The sequence below is a fragment of the Euprymna scolopes genome, chromosome 39 (assembly GCF_053919585.1).
Source record: "Euprymna scolopes isolate OS-2025 chromosome 39, ASM5391958v1, whole genome shotgun sequence".
Classification (NCBI taxonomy): Eukaryota; Metazoa; Mollusca; class Cephalopoda; order Sepiida; family Sepiolidae; genus Euprymna; species Euprymna scolopes.
The window spans coordinates 18,850,584-18,872,950 of NC_136520.1; the positions used below are offsets into that span (position 1 = coordinate 18,850,584).

General features: G+C 32.0%; 1 protein-coding gene across 1 annotated transcript in view; it reads left to right on the top strand.

Moving 5' to 3' along the window:
- LOC145263665 (ATP-binding cassette sub-family B member 6-like) overlaps positions 1 to 22,367 on the top strand; it is a 240,895-nt gene that overhangs the window by 70,594 nt on the left and 147,934 nt on the right. The window contains exons 3-7 of the mRNA XM_080120537.1: positions 4,103 to 4,395; positions 5,848 to 5,980; positions 6,598 to 6,778; positions 18,498 to 18,596; positions 19,394 to 19,496. Coding sequence (XP_079976663.1) covers positions 4,103 to 4,395; positions 5,848 to 5,980; positions 6,598 to 6,778; positions 18,498 to 18,596; positions 19,394 to 19,496 — 809 coding nt within the window. The remainder of the gene's footprint in view (positions 1 to 4,102; positions 4,396 to 5,847; positions 5,981 to 6,597; positions 6,779 to 18,497; positions 18,597 to 19,393; positions 19,497 to 22,367) is intronic.

A 22,367-nucleotide genomic window follows, 5' to 3' on the forward strand; every position in this document is an offset into this window, starting at 1 on the left:
CAATTATTTTATTGGTTTATTTTTGTTTGTTCATTTATTTTTATTTATTTTTCTTTCCTTTTCTCAAGTCAAACCAAAATTGAATCCGAAAAGGGGTGTGTAAAATATTTTTGACTGCTAATGGGTGTATGAGACGAATGGATTCGCCAATCATTTTTATAACCACCGGCTGTACTAAACAACCAATGAAAACGTTATAAAATTATTATAAAAATTGTCGAATTTTGGATTCAATCAGTTCCCCGTTAACTACGGCACAGACCGCATTTGATTCTTGGCCGCCATCTTGGTTACTGATCTGAACTATGCCGCAATCTTTGTTCAACACAATGTCTCAAAACTTAACAAAAATTCAAGTAGATAAATAAATATATATATATAAAAAAAAAAAAAATTGAATTATTTATTATTCATTTATCTCCTCATGACTACATTCCTGCATTGTTCTAGCCTTCTAAAAATACCCTATATATATATATATATATATATATATAGCTTGTGGACATTTGTACTTTCATTTTTGTTTTACAATATTTAAGTCTATAAGGCAAATAATTAAAATAAAAACAAATATAAAAGTGTTAAAAAAAATTGATTTAAAATGTCCAAAAGAACCTTAAAAGAAAACAAAGTATATTTTGATGTTTGAAATTTTCTCTTCCCTGCAACCTCTCTCCCACAGAAGAGACGTTGCAAGCCTATCTTTGTTTTATCGTTACTTCCATGGCAAGTGCTCGTCTGAGCTCCAATCTCTGGTTCCCCCTCACCAATCTTTCACAAAAAACACCCATCTAGCTGGAACCACTGTCAGTAATTTTCCCCACTCTTTATCTGTGCCTAAATCAAAATGTAGATTCCATAAACAAAACTTCTTTCTTAGAAGTGCATGCTTGTGGAACTCTCTTCTATTTGCCTGTTTCCCACCTGACCACAACTTGGAGATCTTCAAGTCCAACATAAACAAATTCCTGACAAATCACACCCTTAAGTAAGACACTTTATCAAATCTCCAATACCAACGATTACTACGATACTATACCATTGATTACTGTTCATGCAATAATCTTTATCTTCAAGTGGCTTCCGGGCCTTGATAAGTGATGACCTCATGTAAAAAAACAAAAAAAAAAATTTGCACATGGAATTAAGGAAAACCGCTGTCGTTGAAACACAGGTATTTCTTTTGCATATTTTAAATATTTGCAAAAACAAGTTGATTACAAAGTAACGTATGTTTTAACAAGTGTGTAAAGATTGTTGGACTTGTACTATTCATGACTGTTTGGTTTGTGTTTTTTATAGATATTTACTCAGTTTTAGGATATAAAAGTAATTTAAAGAAATAAATAGGGTAATATCTATTTAAAAATATAATTGTTTATCTTAAATCCGATACAAGTAGAAAAATGTAAAAAATTTTTAACCAGCTGATACATTTGGGGTCATGCACGAAAAAATAGACCCAATCCAACAAACTTCTGAGCCAAAATAAGTATTTTCTGAAAAAAAAACTAAGGCAAATTTTATTTTTTAGTGAAAAGAACATAACGCAAGCATAAAAAAGAAGTTAGATATTTGTTAGATGCAGTTCAAGACTCTGGCTTATTTTACAGTTACAGGTTATTAGTAAAAAAACCTGGGATTTAAATGAGAAACAATGTCCTTTTTGTGTCTAATTCATAATGCAATATTGATCTATTCTATTTTATAATATTGAATAGTTTGAGTGAAACCAAAGATTGTACTAAATTGGATGAGAGGGACTTTAAGTTTAGTGACATTAATTGAAATAAATTTTTACCCCCCTCCCCTTTACTTGAAGGAAACCTGTCATTTCCCAAGAATTAAACCCTCCAAGCCCTGGACCTCTTAACATTTGTACTTCTTAAATTTCTATAATTTTCAAGTTAGCTTATTTCCATTTTCTGGGTGTCAGGCATGAATACAGACCCCATGATAATGTTGTACAGACTTTGTTCAAAATGAAATATATTTACTGGTAGTTTAAGAATATGTATGGTTATGTTATGGTGGGGGTCTACCTCCAAAATTCTAGTGGTTCTGGAACAGACATACAGGAACTGTATAAAAGTGATGTCACTTGGATCATATTTTCAATAAACCGAAGACAGCGATATCTTAAAGTTATGTGGAAAAAAATGAAATCAAATTAAGTCATCAGATATCAATAAGTACTGCAGAGCTGTTATGACGATTAGAAATATACAAAAATTGACATTAATTATTGAGTATATCAGTTCCAAAAATGTAACATCAACAAAATCTTTGGTGTACAACCATTTTCGATATAAATATTAAGATTCAAGGCCTGGTAACTTAAGTTTTATTATTGGTTGGGATAGTGTTCTAGGCTTTCTAGTAAATTTAAAAAAAAATAATAGAAAAGTGTTTATTTTTGTTGGCTTAAACTCTTAATACATTTTTGGAACCGATATATGCAAAAATTAATTTTTATTTCTAAATTGTCATATACATTATAAATTGAAATAAAATAACACATAGTTATATCAGTTCCATCAATTTTACATCAATGTTTTTGTCATTTCATTTGTAAGATGAAAGGATTTTTTTGTATTAAAATCCCAATTGTCTTTGTCAGCACTAACATTAGAATTTGAAAGGAAATAATCAAAAATCATATTCAAGTACATTGTTTATATAAACTAAAACAAACATAAAATATAGGTACATATGTTAAAGTTCGGAATTGTTTTAGATGAGGGCTGATTGTTTATATTGCATTGATCAAACTATTGTTCTCATCTTGAGTGTTATTTATATAATGTTTCGGTCGGATTAGCCTTCAGCCATCCTCAAGCATGTTGGTTGTTGTTTGTTACTGGCTCCGTGGATATTTTTCGTATTCTTTGAGTCTCTATTTTATGGTTATTGTTTCATATTTGTGAAAAAATATCTACAAGAAAATGTACTATTTCCGAAAATTAAAAATATAATTCCATCCCACATGGGGAATATAGAAATCAGATATCTATCTTTTACTGGGTTGGATGCCAAAGATATTGGACATGGTCTGACTGGCAACTATTCTTGGCAACTTTTTTTACTTGCCCTAATCAATAGGTTGAAAACACTTAGAACATAAAAGAAAAATGTAAGTCACATTTATTTGTACATTATCAGAGCATATCTTCTGCTTGTTGACCCTGGCAATACATGTACTTTATCGATTATGTTTGAGACATATACACTTTAGCTTCATAATTATGTCTTTAGTTTTCAACTGCTTCATATCTACCATTTGCATTTTTTTTTTTTTTTTTTTTTTTTTTTTTTTTTTTTTACAAACTGTCTAGATGTAAATCCAGCCCTTAATTATTACACGTTTTCATCTTTCTTCCAACCTTTTGAGTAAAGAATACACAAAATAGTGTCTGTGCGTCCTGACAAGAAAGCACTATTAAATATACAAATAAAAAAGCACTATAAAATATACAAATAAAAAAGCACTATAAAATATACAAATAGAAAAGCACTATAAAATATACAAATAGAAAAGCACTATAAAATATACAAATAGAAAAGCACTATAAAATATACAAATAAAAAAGCACTATAAAATATACAAATAGAAAAGCACTATAAAATATACAAATAAAAAAGCACTATAAAATATACAAATAGAAAAGCACTATAAAATATACAAATAGAAAAGCACTATAAAATATACAAATAGAAAAGCACTATAAAATATACAAATAAAAAAGCACGATAAAATATACAAATAAAAAAGCACTATAAAATATACAAATAAAAAAGCACTATAAAATATACAAATAGAAAAGCACTATAAAATATACAAATAAAAAAGCACTATAAAATATACAAATAGAAAAGCACTATAAAATATACAAATAGAAAAGCACTATAAAATATACAAATAGAAAAGCACTATAAAATATACAAATAGAAAAGCACTATAAAATATACAAATAGAAAAGCACTATAAAATATACAAATAGAAAAGTTATATAAAGTACAAACTAAAATATTTTTTCATATCTCTTTTTGAAATAAAAAAAAAAAAATTAAAAAATTTTTTTTTTTTTTCCAAAACACTCAGGTTACATCAACATGTCTTTTGATTATCGAGTGTGTCTTGCACATCGTCCTGACAGATGCTGCTCTCAGTTCACACACAGTCTATGGTTATCAACTCTTCACGGCTCTTGTCTACTTCTTTGGTTGGACTATGTCTCTACGTCTCCTCTGCCTGGAGAGGACACGAGCACTGCCTTCAATTCCAACTCGAGGACATGGACTTGTGTTATTAGTCTTCTGGACAGTGGCCTTCATGCGTGAAAACCTTGCCTTCATTTCTTGGTTTAGCTCCGCTTGGTGGTGGCATTTGAGCAAGTAAGTATGAAAATGAAATAAGATGGTCCTGTGTCTTGAATAATTATTCTCTCTTCATCCTTGACTGAATAATTCTCATCTTCATCTTGGCAGTTATTTTGTTTCCTTATCCTCCTATGCCAGTTATCTCCCCTAATCCTTCTGTATTCTACCGGATAGTTGTCTAATTTTCTCATAAACAAGCCAAGTCTTGTTCCCTATTACACTAAAATAGAATCCTGATATTGAATAAATTGTTTTTCTTGCATTTCTATAACCTAAAAAATTTATGCATGATTGATTCAAAATTTTATTTCATTCTGCTGACGTGAATATGTCTGTATGTTCATAGCACAGACAGTGCTCGTTGTGCAAATTGTGCAGTTGTTGCTCGATTTTTAACAGTAGTTGCTGTCAGTACTGCATCAGGATTCTCATTCCAAACAAAACCACAAACTTTTAAAAGTTTCAAACAAACAACAAGGTTTTATTTTTATGAATTTTAAAATAATACGTCTTTTCTTCTACTAAACAGCAGACTTGCAAATCAGTCCTGAATGACTTTAAAAGACATTCAGGAGTAGGACCCATTTGAGGGTTGTGGGGAATGTGGAATCACTCCTTAGTTACCGTTGCCTCCAGGTCAGTTTTGGTCTGAAATGGTAATGTTAAGGCATCTGCTACAGAAGATCAGACTGAAGATACGTGTTTTTTGCTTTCCCCTTGCAAAATTCATGTCCAGAAAAGTCAAAAACAATTACAATTTTCTCGTACAAAACAATCCAACCAAATAAATATTTAAAGATATTAAGAATTTGAAAATGAAAAACTTTTCTAAAATTACTCGACTCTGCATTAAATAACCCAAAAATGGTTGATATTCCTAAAAACAACCAACCAAACAGATCCTTTAGCTTAAAACCTAAGGCCAATCTTTCTTTGGGAAGCATACAAACCTCAACTGTCCGAGAGATCCATGAAATTATGTGAACAAAATTATCCCAAACTTTCAAGCAGGTAGCCTTTTTTCTGAATGGTAATTTCTTTTCAAACTGGAAAAACTCGATCTTAATTGACCAAAATATTTTTCTCACCAAAGATCAGTCATCAGTCTGATTAACTGATGCGTAGTGAATTGTTTACACATGCTTTGTTAAGCCGACCTTGTATCATACGCAGCCCTCATAAAAAAAGAGTAAACATTGATAAATCCTCATCTTGAAAGATCTAAAATAATTTATTTTCCACAAAACTTTGGGTGGCATCAACATGACCTTTCAAAATCGGGGAAATTCTATCATCTTGACTGATGTGGTCATCAGTCCACACACATTCTCAAAAGAAACAAGAAATTTAAAATAACAAATCTAATTTAATAAAAACAAATCAGTTGGTTGCTTCTCAATGCAAATCATATTCATTCAATTGAGCAAAAAATAATCAATTCATGTCCATTTTTTTTGTCTTATACAGTATGTCGGAGCAGATTGAGTTTGCGATGTGGCTTGTTCGTTATTTGAGCACCATGTGCCTATTTTTATTGGGATTCCGAGCGCCTGGTGTTCCTCATGCTGATCATTATATGCTTATACGAGACATTGAAGAGGTGAGCTATACCCCCCCCTCCTGTCTCTTGCACGAGCATCCTCTGCCCCACCTCCATCCTGTCTCTTGCGCATGCATCCTCTAGTCCCCCCCCATCCTAATATCGGTTCAGTCTTCAAGATAAACTGTTGATATATGTTCTTTGGTTTTCTTTACATTACTGAAAAATAAAATAAGCTCTAAGAGTTCACCAAAATACATTAAAAAGAAAAAGTCATGATTAAAAAAAGGTTGTTATAGACAAAAGATGACATACCTTTTATTGTTTCCTTCTCTTCTGTTGGTTGGCTCCTGTTTGAGGTTCTCTAAATTAATGTATTTCCATCTGAAGGAAACACCATGGCAGTAAGTCATATTTTATATAACTTTACTTTTTCATGTTCTGCACGTTTGTATTGTGACTTTAAAATATTTGACTTGTTGGTAAATTCAAAACCTGTTATTGTTTCAAATATTTACTTTCTGACATTCTTTCTGCTGATGAAATATTTCAGATTCCAATAACATTTTACATTGATACCTGCAGTTTCATTGAAACATTAGAAACCTGTAGACGTGTTGCATAACACAATTTTATTTTCTTCCAATTAAGGATTTTTGGCTTTTTTCTTTATCCAGGGTCAGGAGAGGTCACATGTTTCTGCATGGAAAAATATTATGACCAAATTGAAGCTCATGTTTCCGCTGGTTTGGCCAAAACGACAACCCTGGCTACAGCTGATGGTCCTCGCCTGCCTAGCGCTCCTTGGGGTCGGCAGAGTTGTCAATGTTTATGTTCCCATTTATTATAAGAATATTGGTAAGTAAATAACTTTTCAGCTTTATCACCAGGTAAAAGTTTTCCCCAACTTAACGCCCCCCCCCTTGTCTGTGAATATTTTCTGTGTTATTGGAACTATTATCCTCATCTTCATTGTTATTCGCACAACTTTTCAGTCAATGTAACGGTCTTCTTCAGGTGTATCTTGTTGAACTTTGGGAATCTGCACTGAATTTTAAACGGCACCGTTTATTTAATCCATTGGGGTAGCATGCTTTCGTTCCATTATTCACGATTGAGTGGAAGTCTAATAAAGCAATTTGCAATTGTATTTTGAGTATCGTCTGCACTGAGAATTGAACCATCAACCTCCAAAAGAGTAATTTATAACTAAATTATATATTGGATTACATACATTCAAAGAAATAACTAAATTATATATTGGATTACATACATTCAAAGAAATAACTAAATTATATATTGGATTACATACATTCAAAGAAATAACTAAATTATATATTGGATTACATACATTCAAAGAAATAACTAAATTGTATATTGGATTACATACATTCAAAGAAATAACTAAATTATATATTGGATTACATACATTCAAAGAAATAACTAAATTATATATTGGATTACATACATTCAAAGAAATAACTAAATTATATATTGGATTACATACATTCAAAGAAATAACTAAATTGTATATTGGATTACATACATTCAAAGAAATAACTAAATTATATATTGGATTACATACATTCAAAGAAATAACTAAATTATATATTGGATTACATACATTCAAAGAAATAACTAAATTATATATTGGATTACATACATTCAAAGAAATAACTAAATTATATATTGGATTACATACATTCAAAGAAATAACTAAATTATATATTGGATTACATACATTCAAAGAAATAACTAAATTATATATTGGATTGCATACATTCAAAGAAATAACTAAATTATATATTGGATTGCATACATTCAAAGAAATAACTAAATTATATATTGGATTGCATACATTCAAAGAAATAACTAAATTATATATTGGATTACATACATTCAAAGAAATAACTAAATTATATATTGGATTGCATACATTCAAAGAAATAACTAAATTATATATTGGATTACATACATTCAAAGAAATAACTAAATTATATATTGGATTACATACATTCAAAGAAATAACTAAATTATATATTGGATTACATACATTCAAAGAAATAACTAAATTATATATTGGATTGCATACATTCAAAGAAATAACTAAATTATATATTGGATTGCATACATTCAAAGAAATAACTAAATTATATATTGGATTGCATACATTCAAAGAAATAACTAAATTATATATTGGATTGCATACATTCAAAGAAATAACTAAATTATATATTGGATTGCATACATTCAAAGAAATAACTAAATTATATATTGGATTGCATACATTCAAAGAAATAACTAAATTATATATTGGATTGCATACATTCAAAGAAATAACTAAATTATATATTGGATTACATACATTCAAAGAAATAACTAAATTATATATTGGATTACATACATTCAAAGAAATAACTAAATTATATATTGGATTGCATACATTCAAAGAAATAACTAAATTATATATTGGATTACATACATTCAAAGAAATAACTAAATTATATATTGGATTACATACATTCAAAGAAATAACTAAATTATATATTGGATTACATACATTCAAAGAAATAACTAAATTATATATTGGATTACATACATTCAAAGAAATAACTAAATTATATATTGGATTACATACATTCAAAGAAATAACTAAATTATATATTGGATTACATACATTCAAAGAAATAACTAAATTATATATTGGATTACATACATTCAAAGAAATAACTAAATTATATATTGGATTACATACATTCAAAGAAATAACTAAATTATATATTGGATTACATACATTCAAAGAAAAATCCCTGGTGCTACCAGATCAGGCTGTCTACTGACTTCGAGATGAAATGCACCTACGGATATGATTTTTGTTTTCTATCTCCCTTTGCAAAACTTAATTATGTTCTGCAAAACTAAAAATAAAAGCAACAGCCCCCTTTATCCCCTCCCTTCCCTTTCCTTCCCCTACCACTACTTCCCAACCCCTTTGGCCCTTACCTTGGTTAGATGGGCGGTCGGAGAGGCTCGCTCCGATCAATCGGCTGGTCATGTCCAGCTCTAAATCTGACACACATAACAAGAAAATACACTCCCGCTCCCCACATCACACAATAAACAGAGTTAGAAAGTGGTGGCTCATAGGTCAATCAACTAACTGGACAATGGATCTGACATGACTGGAAAACAAATATTATTACTGGAAATTGGTGAAAATCACATGTAGTAAAAATGGATGAAGCACAGGTGTTCAGACCCACCAGTTGGACGAGTATGTCCTTCTTGTATCCCTGTTGTTGTTGGGCCGAATGGGTTTCCCCCTCAACACCTCCCATATAGGGCTCCGAGGTGGGTGGGGAGCAAGAAGGATGAAATAAAATCAATATAACAAAAAAAGTAAAAGGACTCACTCTGATGTTTCAGATTACACAAGCTCAGACAGTGAGCAAGAATATATTCAAAAAAACATTAATAAAGAAAACTTCCCAAGATTCTTAGTCATTGAGATCCTGGGAGAAAAAAAGACTAGCGAGCTATCTCCTTTCTTAATCGAAAAAGTGATATCCCAAAACAGCAAACCAAAAACGGTAAAAAGAATGAAGAATGGTAACTTATCACAGTTGATAATTACAAAGATGCGAAAAATATCTTAGAAATGGAAAAATTCCATACTTACGAGTGTAAAACCTTCGCTCACAAAAGGTTAAACACCTCAAAAGGAATCATTCGAAGCCACGACTTAAGTCTAGTTACCCAAGATGAAATCAAAAACGCTCTTAAAAAACAGGGAGTAATAGATCACAACAGAATATATATTAAAAAAACAGACAATCCATACCTATTAGAATGTATGTATTAACTTTCAATACCCCCAAAGTCCGAAAGAAATCAAGATTCGGTATACCAACGAAAAAGTAGAACCATATATACCAAGCCCATTAAGATCCTATAAATGCCAAAAATATGGGCATCACAGAAGCTTGTAGAGGACATGAAACATGCGGGAAATGTGGTTTAAGGGAACCCAGCCACACAAGGAGCGAGTGCCCCAATGAGGCAAAATGTTCAAATTGCCTGGAAAACCACCCAGCTTTCTCCAAAACTTGCAAAATCTTCAAAAAAGAAAAGGAAATTACAGAAATGAAATATAAAGAAAATATCTCCTTCCCTGAAGCGAGAAAAAGGTTAACTCCAACAAAAACATAAACACCTATGCAGATATTACCAAAAACCCGCCCCAAACCAACCAAATTGACTACCAAGAATTACTTAACAAATTGATCTCTGAACTCACAAGTTTAATTGAAACCCTCTGAACTCACAAGTTTAATTGAAACCCTAAAAAAAAAACAAAATGAGACCAACAAAAAACAAATACTAACATACTCAAAAACTCAACTAAATGACCAAAACCAAACACAAATTCCAAAGAATAAAAAAGAAACTCGTCAACAAAAACCACAATTAAATTTACGTGAAAGATCTAAATCACAAACTAGAACAAAAACAGACCATAAACATACAATATCAGAAGAAATGGAAACAAAACAGGAAAACACAAAACCTCCTCCCAAAATGCCAAACAAACCAAAAACAGAAATTCTATTAATTGAAAAAGAAAATAAGTATGAATTAATTGAAACAGTAAGTCAGGAAGAACATGTAAAACGGAGCAAATCCAAAAGCCCCCAGACCAAAACAAAAGAAAAAAACTCTGCAAAACCTGTCAAATGAAACACAAGCACAGACAAGAGGCACACCTTCCACATCCAATGAGATGGAGACGTGAACCAAAAAAAAAAAATAAAAAATAAATATAAACTCAAGAAACAGAGAGACCTAAATATATGGACCTCTAAAACAACACTCCCCACAAAGATCAAACAGTAACAACACAACAATGACCAACACAATTATTCAGTGGAACTGCAGAGGCATAAAAGCAAACATAGAAGAACTACATCAACTCTCAACAAAGTTAAACCCAGCTGTTATTTGTTTACAGGAAACTTTCCTCAAAGACAAACAAAAAATAAACCTAAATAAATACCAACAATTCAACTACATAAAAAATACTGATCTCCGCGCTTCAAGAGGTACTTCCATTTTAGTCCGAAATGATATACCACACAGCCACTTAGAACCTAAAACTAGCTTTCAAGCAATAGCAATTAAAGTCACTCTACATAAACAAATCAATATTTGTTCCATCTACATCCCCCTCCAAACCAAAAATTAAAAGAGAATGAACTCCAAAATATAAGGCAACTACCCACACCCTTCATCCTACTTGGAGACTTTAACTCCCACAATCCAATATGAGGTAACAACGAAACCAACCAGAAAGGCAAACTCCTGGAAAAACTCATTAACAATAATAATTTATGTTTATTCAACAATCAAACCCCAACAAGAAGCCATCAAACTACGACGCAAAGCCTTAAGAAAATTCCAAACAGAACCTACAAAACAAAATTTAATCAACTTTAAATAAAAAGCAATAGCCCAGAAAACTATTAAAGAAGCTAAAAGAACATCCTGGCAAAAATATGTAAGCGAGTTAAACCTCTCCACAAACCAAAAATCAGTCTGGAACATGCTAAGAAGCATGTCTGGGGGGAAAAAAAACAATGAACCCCATTAAACATTTATCAGTAGACAACACACTAATTACAGAAAAAAAACAGATAGCAGACTCACTAGCTAAACAGAACTTAAATCAAATCAACCCAAAATTCCAAAAAATAAAGTACAACGCTGAAAAACATAAACTAAACTTATCCTCAGACAACCATGAAACATACAAATTAATCTCCCTCGAAGAATTAATCAGCTCAATAAAAAAATCCCACAACACAGCAGTTGGCCCCGATAAGATTCACAATGAATTCTTAAAACAACTACCAGAAGAATCCATTAAGTACCTTCTAAATGTCCTCAACAATATATGGGAAAACAATCTATTCTAGAAATATGGAAAGAAATGATAATCATCCCAATACCAAAAACTGGAAAAGACTCTTCCAACCCCCAGAATTATAGACCCATCACCTTAACAAGTTGCCTTTGCAAAACCCTGGAACGAATAGCCAACCAAAGATTAATATGGCACCTAGAGATAAACAACCTAATTACAAATATACAAACAGGATTTCGCAAAAAAAGAGGCACAATCGATCAAATAACCAGATTAGAAACCCTTATAAGAGAAGCCTTCATAAAAAAACAACACGATAACTATTTTTTTTTTTTCAATATAGAGAAAGCGTACGATACCACTTGGAGGTATGGTATCATAAAAGACATCCAAGACTTAGGCATAAGAGGACGATTGGCATTATTCATTAAAAACGTCCTTTGCACAAGAAACTTTAAAGTCAGAATAGGAACAACCTTATGAAACAACCAAAATTTAACAGAAGGCATACCTCAAGAAAGTATCCTATCCACAACATGATTTGCAATAAAAATCAATAAAATTATCCAAAACCTTACTCCTGTAATTGATAGCACACTCTATGTCGATGACTTTGTCATCAGTTACAGATCCCACCACATCCATTCCCTGGAAAGGACCTTACAATTAAACTTAAATCGAATCAACAACTGGGCAATAAACAATGGATTCAGCTTCTCTAAATCTAAAACTCAATGTGTTCATTTCTGCCCTATTAGGAAAATACATAATGATCCAGTCCTTAAACTAGAAGGAAATATCATACCTGTAGTCAACCAATACAAATTCCTTGGAGTCATATTTGATAAAAAACTAAATTTTATACCACACATAAACTATCCAAGACGCAAATGCAATAACACCCTTCAACTCCTCAGAGTGGTTGGCCACACAAAGTGGGGAGCAGATCAACAAACCCTTCATAAAATATACTAATACCTCATCCGCTCCCAATTAGACTACGCTTGCTTTATATACAGAGCAGCAAGAAAATCATATTTAAAAAAATTAGACCCAATCCACCACAGAAGCATAAGACTGATGCTAGGAGCTTTCAGAACATCACCCGTAGAGAGCTTATTTGTAGAGGCAAACGAATATCCACCTCAAATTCGAACTGAAAAACTAGCTCTCCAATATTATCTAAAAATCAAATCCACTCCATCAAACCCAGCCTACGAAAACATCTTCAACCCTAAATACAAATACCTATTCGAAAGTAATGAAAAACAATAAAACCATTTGGGTTAAGAATGGACTCTATTATACTCAAAGAAACCGAAATCATCACTACGAACATACATATCTAATTCCAAACATCCCTCCATGGAAAATAAAAACTCCAAACGTAACCCTTAGCCTAAAAGAACTTCAAAAAGCAAAAACACACCCAAGCATATATTAAGAGGAAATTTATAACATTCTCAAAAAATACCCAAAACATCACCTTATATACACTGATGGATCTAAAGACAAAGAAAGAACAGCCTGCGCAGCGGTATCAAACATAAAAACCCTAAAGAAAGCACTACCATCAGAAGGTTCAATATTTTCAGCTGAAGCTTACGCCATAAATCTAGCTCTTGAAATCATCCACAACAGCAGTTACCAAAAATTTATTATACTATCGGACTCTCAATCAGTTCTAGAATCAGTGAAAAATAAAAGATTGGAAAACTCCCTTATAGTAAAACTCCTATGTAATCTAAACACTATGGCCAACAATAAAGAAATTCTCTTATGTTGGACCCCTGGCCACATAGGTGAAAAAGGTAATGAAAAAGCTGATAGAGCAGCAAAATCTGCCCTCAAACTAACCCCAGATAATATAAAAATACCATTCACAGACCTGAAGCCTAAAATAAATGAGTTTCTTCAAAATAAATGGCAACAGGAATGGAATCCAAACACCTACAAGAAACTATTTCAAATAAAAACCAAAGTAAACGAATACACCCCCCACCCTTACAAAATCCAGGAAGAACAAGTTGTCCTATCCCGCCTTCGTTCGGGACACACGAACCTCACACACTCCTTTATTCTGAAAAAAGAACTACAACCAAAATGCAACACATGCCAAACACTTCTTACAGTTATACACATCCTTATAGAATGCAAAGCACTAACCTAAGAACGAACCTCCTCTTCAACGCTAATAATATGGAAAACCTATTCAAATATAACTATGCAGAAAATATCTTTAAATTCCTAAAAGAACTGAAAATATATCAAAAGATTTAAAACAAGGAAACTCCATCCTGACCCTAATCATATGAAAAACAGAATATATTTAAATCACCATACTCTCACATCTTAAAAAAATTGGTTTTTATAAAAAATTCTAAAAAGAACCCTTTATACAACGGTCCTAGATATGACCTTAAACTATATTCGATAGTGAGACCCCAGCTTGCGGGATTTAGGGAGTGTGGAGCCACCCTTTAATTGCCATTGCTCCCATATCCACTCTGACCCGGAGTGGTAGTACCTGTTAGGGTCCCAACTATGGGTTAAATAGAAGCCAACAAAAAAACCAAAAACCAAACATACTCTATTAAAAAATGATTTTTCAAAAATCACTGGATTCGGCATTAAATAACCTGAAAAGGGTTGATATGCCGTAAAAAAAAAGAAAAGAGAAATCAAGATACAATCATTACCACAGAAACGGAAATAAGTGATTAATAATGGACATCTAGATAAAGCATTTTTACAAACGAGGGTAGTTTGTAAAATTCATTTGAGATTGAATTTTGTCATGCTTTTTATTTCATTTTGTTAGGGTAAAATATTTTCTAGATTAATCGAGTTTATAATTTTAAAGTAAATTTAAAATTCTCAAAAGTAAAAATAAAATTTATATTTTAAAAGTAACATTCGAATTTAAATTTTGAATAAAATTTTAAACTTTTGTAATATAAAAAATGCCTCCAAATTGCCTTTAGTAAACTTGACAAAATCCATGACTATAAAAATACAAACCAGTAAATTGCCTGTCCTTGAAGAGTTGCTCCCCTTTGAACAAATTAAAAAAGTCCTACATTTTTATGATTAAATGATTGGAACGCCAGATCAACAATTCAGAGGTATTTTTGTTGCAGGAGGAAAGGGGGGGGGGGGTAATTGATTAATTTTAATCATGGCTTTTAATTCTTTATTTTTATTTTTTGTATCTTATATTTTTTTATTTATTTTAAAGTTAGCATTTAGTTATATTTCAAAATAATTTTTTTCTCAAAATAACTTCCCCCCAAACAGGAAGTTTATAATTAAGGAGCGTTGAGAACTAAGCTGAATTTTTTATGTAATAAAAAGGATACATACATTCTATACAACTATACATATATAGCGGCAAAATTCTGTGAAAAATAAAGAAATAAAAAAAAAAAAAGAAAGAAATAATAAAATTAACATCGAGAATTGTAAATGAGGCAGAATCCTAGGCAGTGTGCGAGACACTATTTCCGGTGAGACAAACGTGAACAGAGGCTGAAGGGTCCAGCATAAGATGATCAGAGACAGATACCATTTGTGTTTGATTTGAAACTGATGGTACCAATCTTTTTCTGATCTTCTGTAAAACGCGCGCACACACATGTAGCAATATGTAGTGATAAATAGTAAAATTATACTTCTGGAAAAAAAAAACAAAACTCCCAAAATTCATACTAGAATTGTCCGCAAGTAAAATTCAGTTGTAAGCGATATTCTTCTGGAATTTGAGGTTCAATCCTAAGTGCGGACAACAGTGAAAATCCGCTTGAGAATTACTTGAGACTTTTTACCTGACAGAATGAGCGCATGCTACCTCTGTATGGTTAACACTTAATTTCTTTGAGATACATCAACATCCAAATGTTCATTTAACACTTAATTTCTTTGAGATCCATCAACATCCAAATGTTCATTTAACACTTAATTTCTTTGAGATCCATCAACATCCAAATGTTCATTTAACACTTAATTTCTTTGAGATCCATCGACATCCAAATGTTCATTTAACACTTAATTTCTTTGAGATACATCAACATCCAAATGTTCATTTAACACTTAATTTCTTTGAGATCCATCGACATCCAAATGTTCATTTAACACTTAATTTCTTTGAGATACATCAACATCCAAATGTTCATTTAACACTTAATTTCTTTGAGATCCATCAACATCCAAATGTTCATTTAACACTTAATTTCTTTGAGATACATCAACATCCAAATGTTCATTTAACACTTAATTTCTTTGAGATACATCGACATCCAAATGTTCATTTAACACTTAATTTCTTTGAGATCCATCAACATCCAAATGTTCATTTAACACTTAATTTCTTTGAGATCCATCAACATCCAAATGTTCATTTAACACTTAATTTCTTTGAGATACATCAACATCCAAATGTTCATTTAACACTTAATTTCTTTGAGATCCATCAACATCCAAATGTTCATTTAACACTTAATTTCTTTGAGATACATCAACATCCAAATGTTCATTTAACACTTAATTTCTTTGAGATCCATCGACATCCAAATGTTCATTTAACACTTAATTTCTTTGAGATACATCAACATCCAAATGTTCATTTAACACTTAATTTCTTTGAGATACATCAACATCCAAATGTTCATTTAACACTTAATTTCTTTGAGATACATCAACATCCAAATGTTCATTTAACACTTAATTTCTTTGAGATCCATCAACATCCAAATGTTCATTTAACACTTAATTTCTTTGAGATCCATCAACATCCAAATGTTCATTTAACACTTAATTTCTTTGAGATACATCAACATCCAAATGTTCATTTAACACTTAATTTCTTTGAGATCCATCGACATCCAAATGTTCATTTAACACTTAATTTCTTTGAGATACATCAACATCCAAATGTTCATTTAACACTTAATTTCTTTGAGATCCATCGACATCCAAATGTTCATTTAACACTTAATTTCTTTGAGATCCATCGACATCCAAATGTTCATTTAACACTTAATTTCTTTGAGATCCATCAACATCCAAATGTTCATTTAACACTTAATTTCTTTGAGATACATCGACACCAAATGTTCATTTAACACTTAATTTCTTTGAGATCCATCAACATCCAAATGTTCATTTAACACTTAATTTCTTTGAGATACATCAACATCCAAATGTTCATTTAACACTTAATTTCTTTGAGATACATCAACATCCAAATGTTCATTTAACACTTAATTTCTTTGAGATACATCAACATCCAAATGTTCATTTAACACTTAATTTCTTTGAGATCCATCAACATCCAAATGTTCATTTAACACTTAATTTCTTTGAGATACATCAACATCCAAATGTTCATTTAACACTTAATTTCTTTGAGATACATCAACATCCAAATGTTCATTTAACACTTAATTTCTTTGAGATACATCAACATCCAAATGTTCATTTAACACTTAATTTCTTTGAGATACATCAACATCCAAATGTTCATTTAACACTTAATTTCTTTGAGATCCATCGACATCCAAATGTTCATTTAACACTTAATTTCTTTGAGATCCATCGACATCCAAATGTTCATTTAACACTTAATTTCTTTGAGATCCATCGACATCCAAATGTTCATTTAAGATTCTCAAAACTTGAGTTATTAAAGCCTCTTCTATTCCTTTAACTTTTCTTTTGTTCAGGGATCCGACCTTTTTCATGTTTTAGCAGGTCAGCAGTCTCCTAATTCCCACTTGTGCTTTTTTGTCCAAACATTTGCTTCCAAGTTTTCCTTGGCTGGTCAAACTTCCTGTGATTTAGGACCTTCATACTTCTGCTATGGTTTAGGATGAACATTTCACATGCAAGTGCGATTGATCCATCTTGCAATAACTTCTTTCAGCAAATCTTGATTTCTTGGGTTTGGTTGGATTTCATGTGACAGATCCATCATTGCGCTACAGGCAAAAAAGGACTGGTGGGAGCCCAGTATTCGCATATATCATGACACTTTTGAAATAAAGAAATATTGATAAATATATAAATAATTTTTAGTTCTCCTTTTGTCCTTTCATTTTATATACATATATATATTAGTATTAGTAAGATGCACTTTTAAGAAGCACGCAGACAAAGGAAATACTAATGCTACACACTAGCGCACGAATGGCGCTCCACCAGGCTTACAATACACAACCAATGTGCCAGAATGACATCATGGCACACAAAAGAAAAAAAAAAAAAAGGCCAATATATTGTTTTTTTAAAATAATCCTAATAAAGGCTTTTTTCATAAGCCAAAAATTTGAAACTTTAAATAAATATCTGTTTATTTAAAGATACAACTTTGCACGTTATCGTTCTTCTAATCTTACATATATATATGGTTGTGCGTATAAGCTTTAGACTGGTTTAGTTATCTATTGATGCATGAAATAGGACTCAAAAATACCATTAACCCTTGTTGCTGATAACCCATTAGTAAAAAAAAAAAAATATCTTAAAAGATGACAGTTAAAAATTTTTTGAATGAAATCAAATGATGACCTAAGAGGCCACATGCACATTTAATAAATCTATAAATTCTGTTTAACGGTATTTGCTGTTCATATATTTATATTTATCAAACTTTTATTTTAGTGAATAGTCTGACTGAAAATGGTGACAAACCTTTGGCATTCCGATGGGATCTCATCTTAATTTATGCGGCACTTTTCATGCTTCAAGGCGGCGGTTTTGGTCAGTAGAACCATTTTTAAACTAATTTTTAATTTTTTTTTTTTCCTCAAGAATATTCTTTTATTTAAAGATTTTATGTATTTTTAATTTAAAAACAAATATTTGTGTTGCATTCCCATTTAAAAATAATTGACATATATATATGAAAATGCTACAATATATTTTTGTTGGTGATGATCATGGTTGTTAAGAGAGAAATGCATACACAGGAATTTGATAGGCTGATTCTTCTTGGCTGAAATCAACCAACCCCAATATCTATTTCCAGTTGTTATATAAGTATTTGTGGCCATCTGAAATGCTCCTTTGGTTCGGCATTGTCACTGTAGCCACAAAACATTTTATTCAATCATTGTCATTTCACAGAATTGACTTTGGTTCGACTTGATTGCACCTGTGTATACCTTTTGCTGAAAATGACCTTTCAATCATTCGACATCTTTTTGACAAGTGATCATTTTTGTTCTTTCTTCTCATGCAGATGTCTGGTTCATTTTTATTCAAATGACTAAAATAATTATTGAATGTACTAATATTCAATAATTATTTTACGTTTTTTCTTGAATATTGTTGCCAGGTGCACTTTGTCGAAATGATTTCTTGATATACACTGTTTTGATATTTAATACGACAAATTTTTTTATATAAATAACAATTTAAATTATGATGTTTAAATGCTATTACAACCAATAAAGAATGTATGCAATGTTTATTTTTCTAATGAAGTAATCTTTATATTTATAAGCTTTTATTTTTCTTAGACTTTAATCTTATTAAAAATGTGTTTTTCATTTCAGGTTCGACTGGTGTTTTGAATAACATGCGTTCATTTTTGTGGATTCGTGTCCAGCAATTTACGACACGAGAAATACAGTTAAAACTGTTTGCTCATTTACACAGGTGAGTACATGTTAGTGAATGGGTGTGTGCATGTGACTGTTATATATATTGATATATATATTACATATATATATATATATTATAACTACTTCATTTACTCACATAAAATTAATATACGAAAGTATAGATTTATGTGTAAACTTTAAGTGTTTACTTCAAAAGTGCTCAATACGTAGGTAGAGCTAGTTAGTAATTTATAAAATATATATGGCGATTAAGCCATTATATATTGAATACAGGCAATAGGAATGAAAAGTTTATCAGACAAAAGCAAGTGTAAACTTAAATCTGATATTAATATTTATATAGTAATCCCAACTAAATGAAAAAGCTCAATACAAATAAAAAAAGCTTTTTTTATATGAATGTGTGTGTGTAAGAAAAGATGGTCTGAATTCAGGGCCAAAGAAAAGTAACTACCACTTATTAAGAAGGGTGGCATATATGAATTTCATTCCAGTTGCTCTGAATACTGCAAATAGCTCAATGGGAGGGGGAGGGTTTAGTCCTCTAAAGATTAAATCGAATTTAATGAATTAGTTTAGATTCATTTACATGTTCCAAGAAATCAAGATGACAACCAAAGATAGTGTACGGTACGATCGTTTCAGAGATGATATTGTGTTAAGTTATAATCACCTCACCAGAACAATCGGAGGGAGAGGGTTGACACCAAAATGACGATTAATATCTATGTTATTTCATTGGAGGAGTGTAACTTTATGTTGATACTTATATACTGCTAACTCGATTAATCCTAACTACCCATGCGGGGGTACAGAAATACTTGGTTTAGAACCCATGGTCGGGGTTACCCCTCTCTATTCTTATGGACCCAATGATTTCAGGTCTTCCATATAGGAGAATGAAAACTCTGATGTTAAACTTGTGCTACTGATATCATACATCTTGGCACCAAATAAATGGTGAGAGGCCTCCTTGGTCTTGGCCAACAATCTTCCTAGAGCTGTAGACTCAAACAAATTACCAGTTTGCAAATCTAAACTGCTTAAGGAGTAGATGGACTATGCCTATCGCCTGGCGTTCATACTCCTTCTTTGCCTATTAGCCAGGCACAAAGGTATGATCACAGCGACTTAGCAGAGACACCCAGTGCTTGACCTTTTTTCCTGTCAAGAGTAATGAATGCCATTTCCTACTCCTACCTCATTCCCATCCCTTAAAACTGGGCATCTTGGGGGTTCTTCATCGCCTTGTATATCCACATGATTAGACTTAGCCGCTCTTATCTGATAAGTTTGAAATTACTGGTTTGACAGTTTATCTGGCTGTTGTATTCCGACTGACAGTATAAGAACCCTAAGTCTTTAGTAGCACATAGAGCAGCTGTTCTATTATCAATTGTATAATATTGGAATGGTTATAATGCTATATTGTGCATCGAAACGAACCCTACACCCATCTCCAGTATACTTTCCTGAGGCCAAAATCCTGTGGATGAAGAGTTGATTGATGGTCTACTTGTGTTGCATGTTTGGTATTATTCATTTTGTCCAACACCTCTCATCCTGAAACGACTAAATAAAATGACAAAAATATAATCAAACCAGATGCAAACTCAGACAATTTACCTCCTCCCTGGAGTCTTGCATTCACAAACATCTGTAGACTTAGAACATAGATGATGTAGAATCATTTCTCTTTGCAAACTCCCTGGATATCTTAGCGCTAACCATTTTAATATGTCTGGTTATCTCCCATTTTGCTGTAAGGACTTTGAGAGTCTATATTTGAAGCATTGACTAAGGAATCAAACAACCAGGCCTTCATGTGCTTTAGACTAAATCTGCAACGTAGCATTAGCTGCTTATATTTTCTCTACTGTTCTCCCTCAACACAGGACTACACCCTAATCAACCATGTCTCAGACAGCATAGATACAGCACTCTCTCTTGATACTAGCTCACATGACTTTAATGTCCACCATAGTAATAGGCTTGGTTTCTCTAGTTACAGATGCAGCTTTTTTATATCTCATTCCCTGTTACAGGCAGTCACATTCCTGACCCATCTCCCAGATTGACAAGATCAGCAAGCCTCACTTCGAGATCTATTTCTGACCACAGTTCTAGTGGATTGTATAACAAATGCCCATGATCCATGCGGGAATGCTGATACTGGTAGAAATCACTCTGGAGTCTCGACTTATAATTGAAGAGACATTACTCAAAACAACAAAGTACTTCAAAATGGTTAACTGGGAAGCCATCGTGTACACATCAAAGACATTGTATGCAGTAGTATCTGTTCTATTCCTGTGGAATTGTGTGAAAATGAGGTTGTTGAATGGTTCAAAGTAACAATTGAAGCCCATGTTCTCATACGGATGTTCTTTAGCAGACCCCACTCTCTCCAATAGTTCACTTCTACTTGTGCAGCTTTCATTGCTCAAAGGAAACTTGCATACCACTGATTTATCCAACATCGGCAAAAGTATATAGAAGCGAGAAATAATGTAAGAGTAAAATAGCTGCAGCTAAGAGAAGGCGTTCTGATATCACCAGATCATGCATTGTCACAGAAATTAGGAACTCATGATTTTTGGAAAATTTATAACAGTGTAGTAAATAATGGTCAGTCAACAATTTCCCTAGTATCCAACAACCTTGAGGTTGTTTACTGGTAACCGAAATGGCAAACCTGCTTGCCTGACGATTTGCCTCCAACTCCACTTTAGACCTAACAAACAGTAAGGTTTCCAGGTCGACTATCGTCGTAGTCATCGTTCTTCTTCCGGTGCGTGCGTGCGTGCTCTATATATACTACTAATCAGACGACGGTGTCACTCTTTTGTGTGTCCCGTCTTAATGGTCGTTCCTATTCTCTACATGCCCTCCCCCCACCATGTGA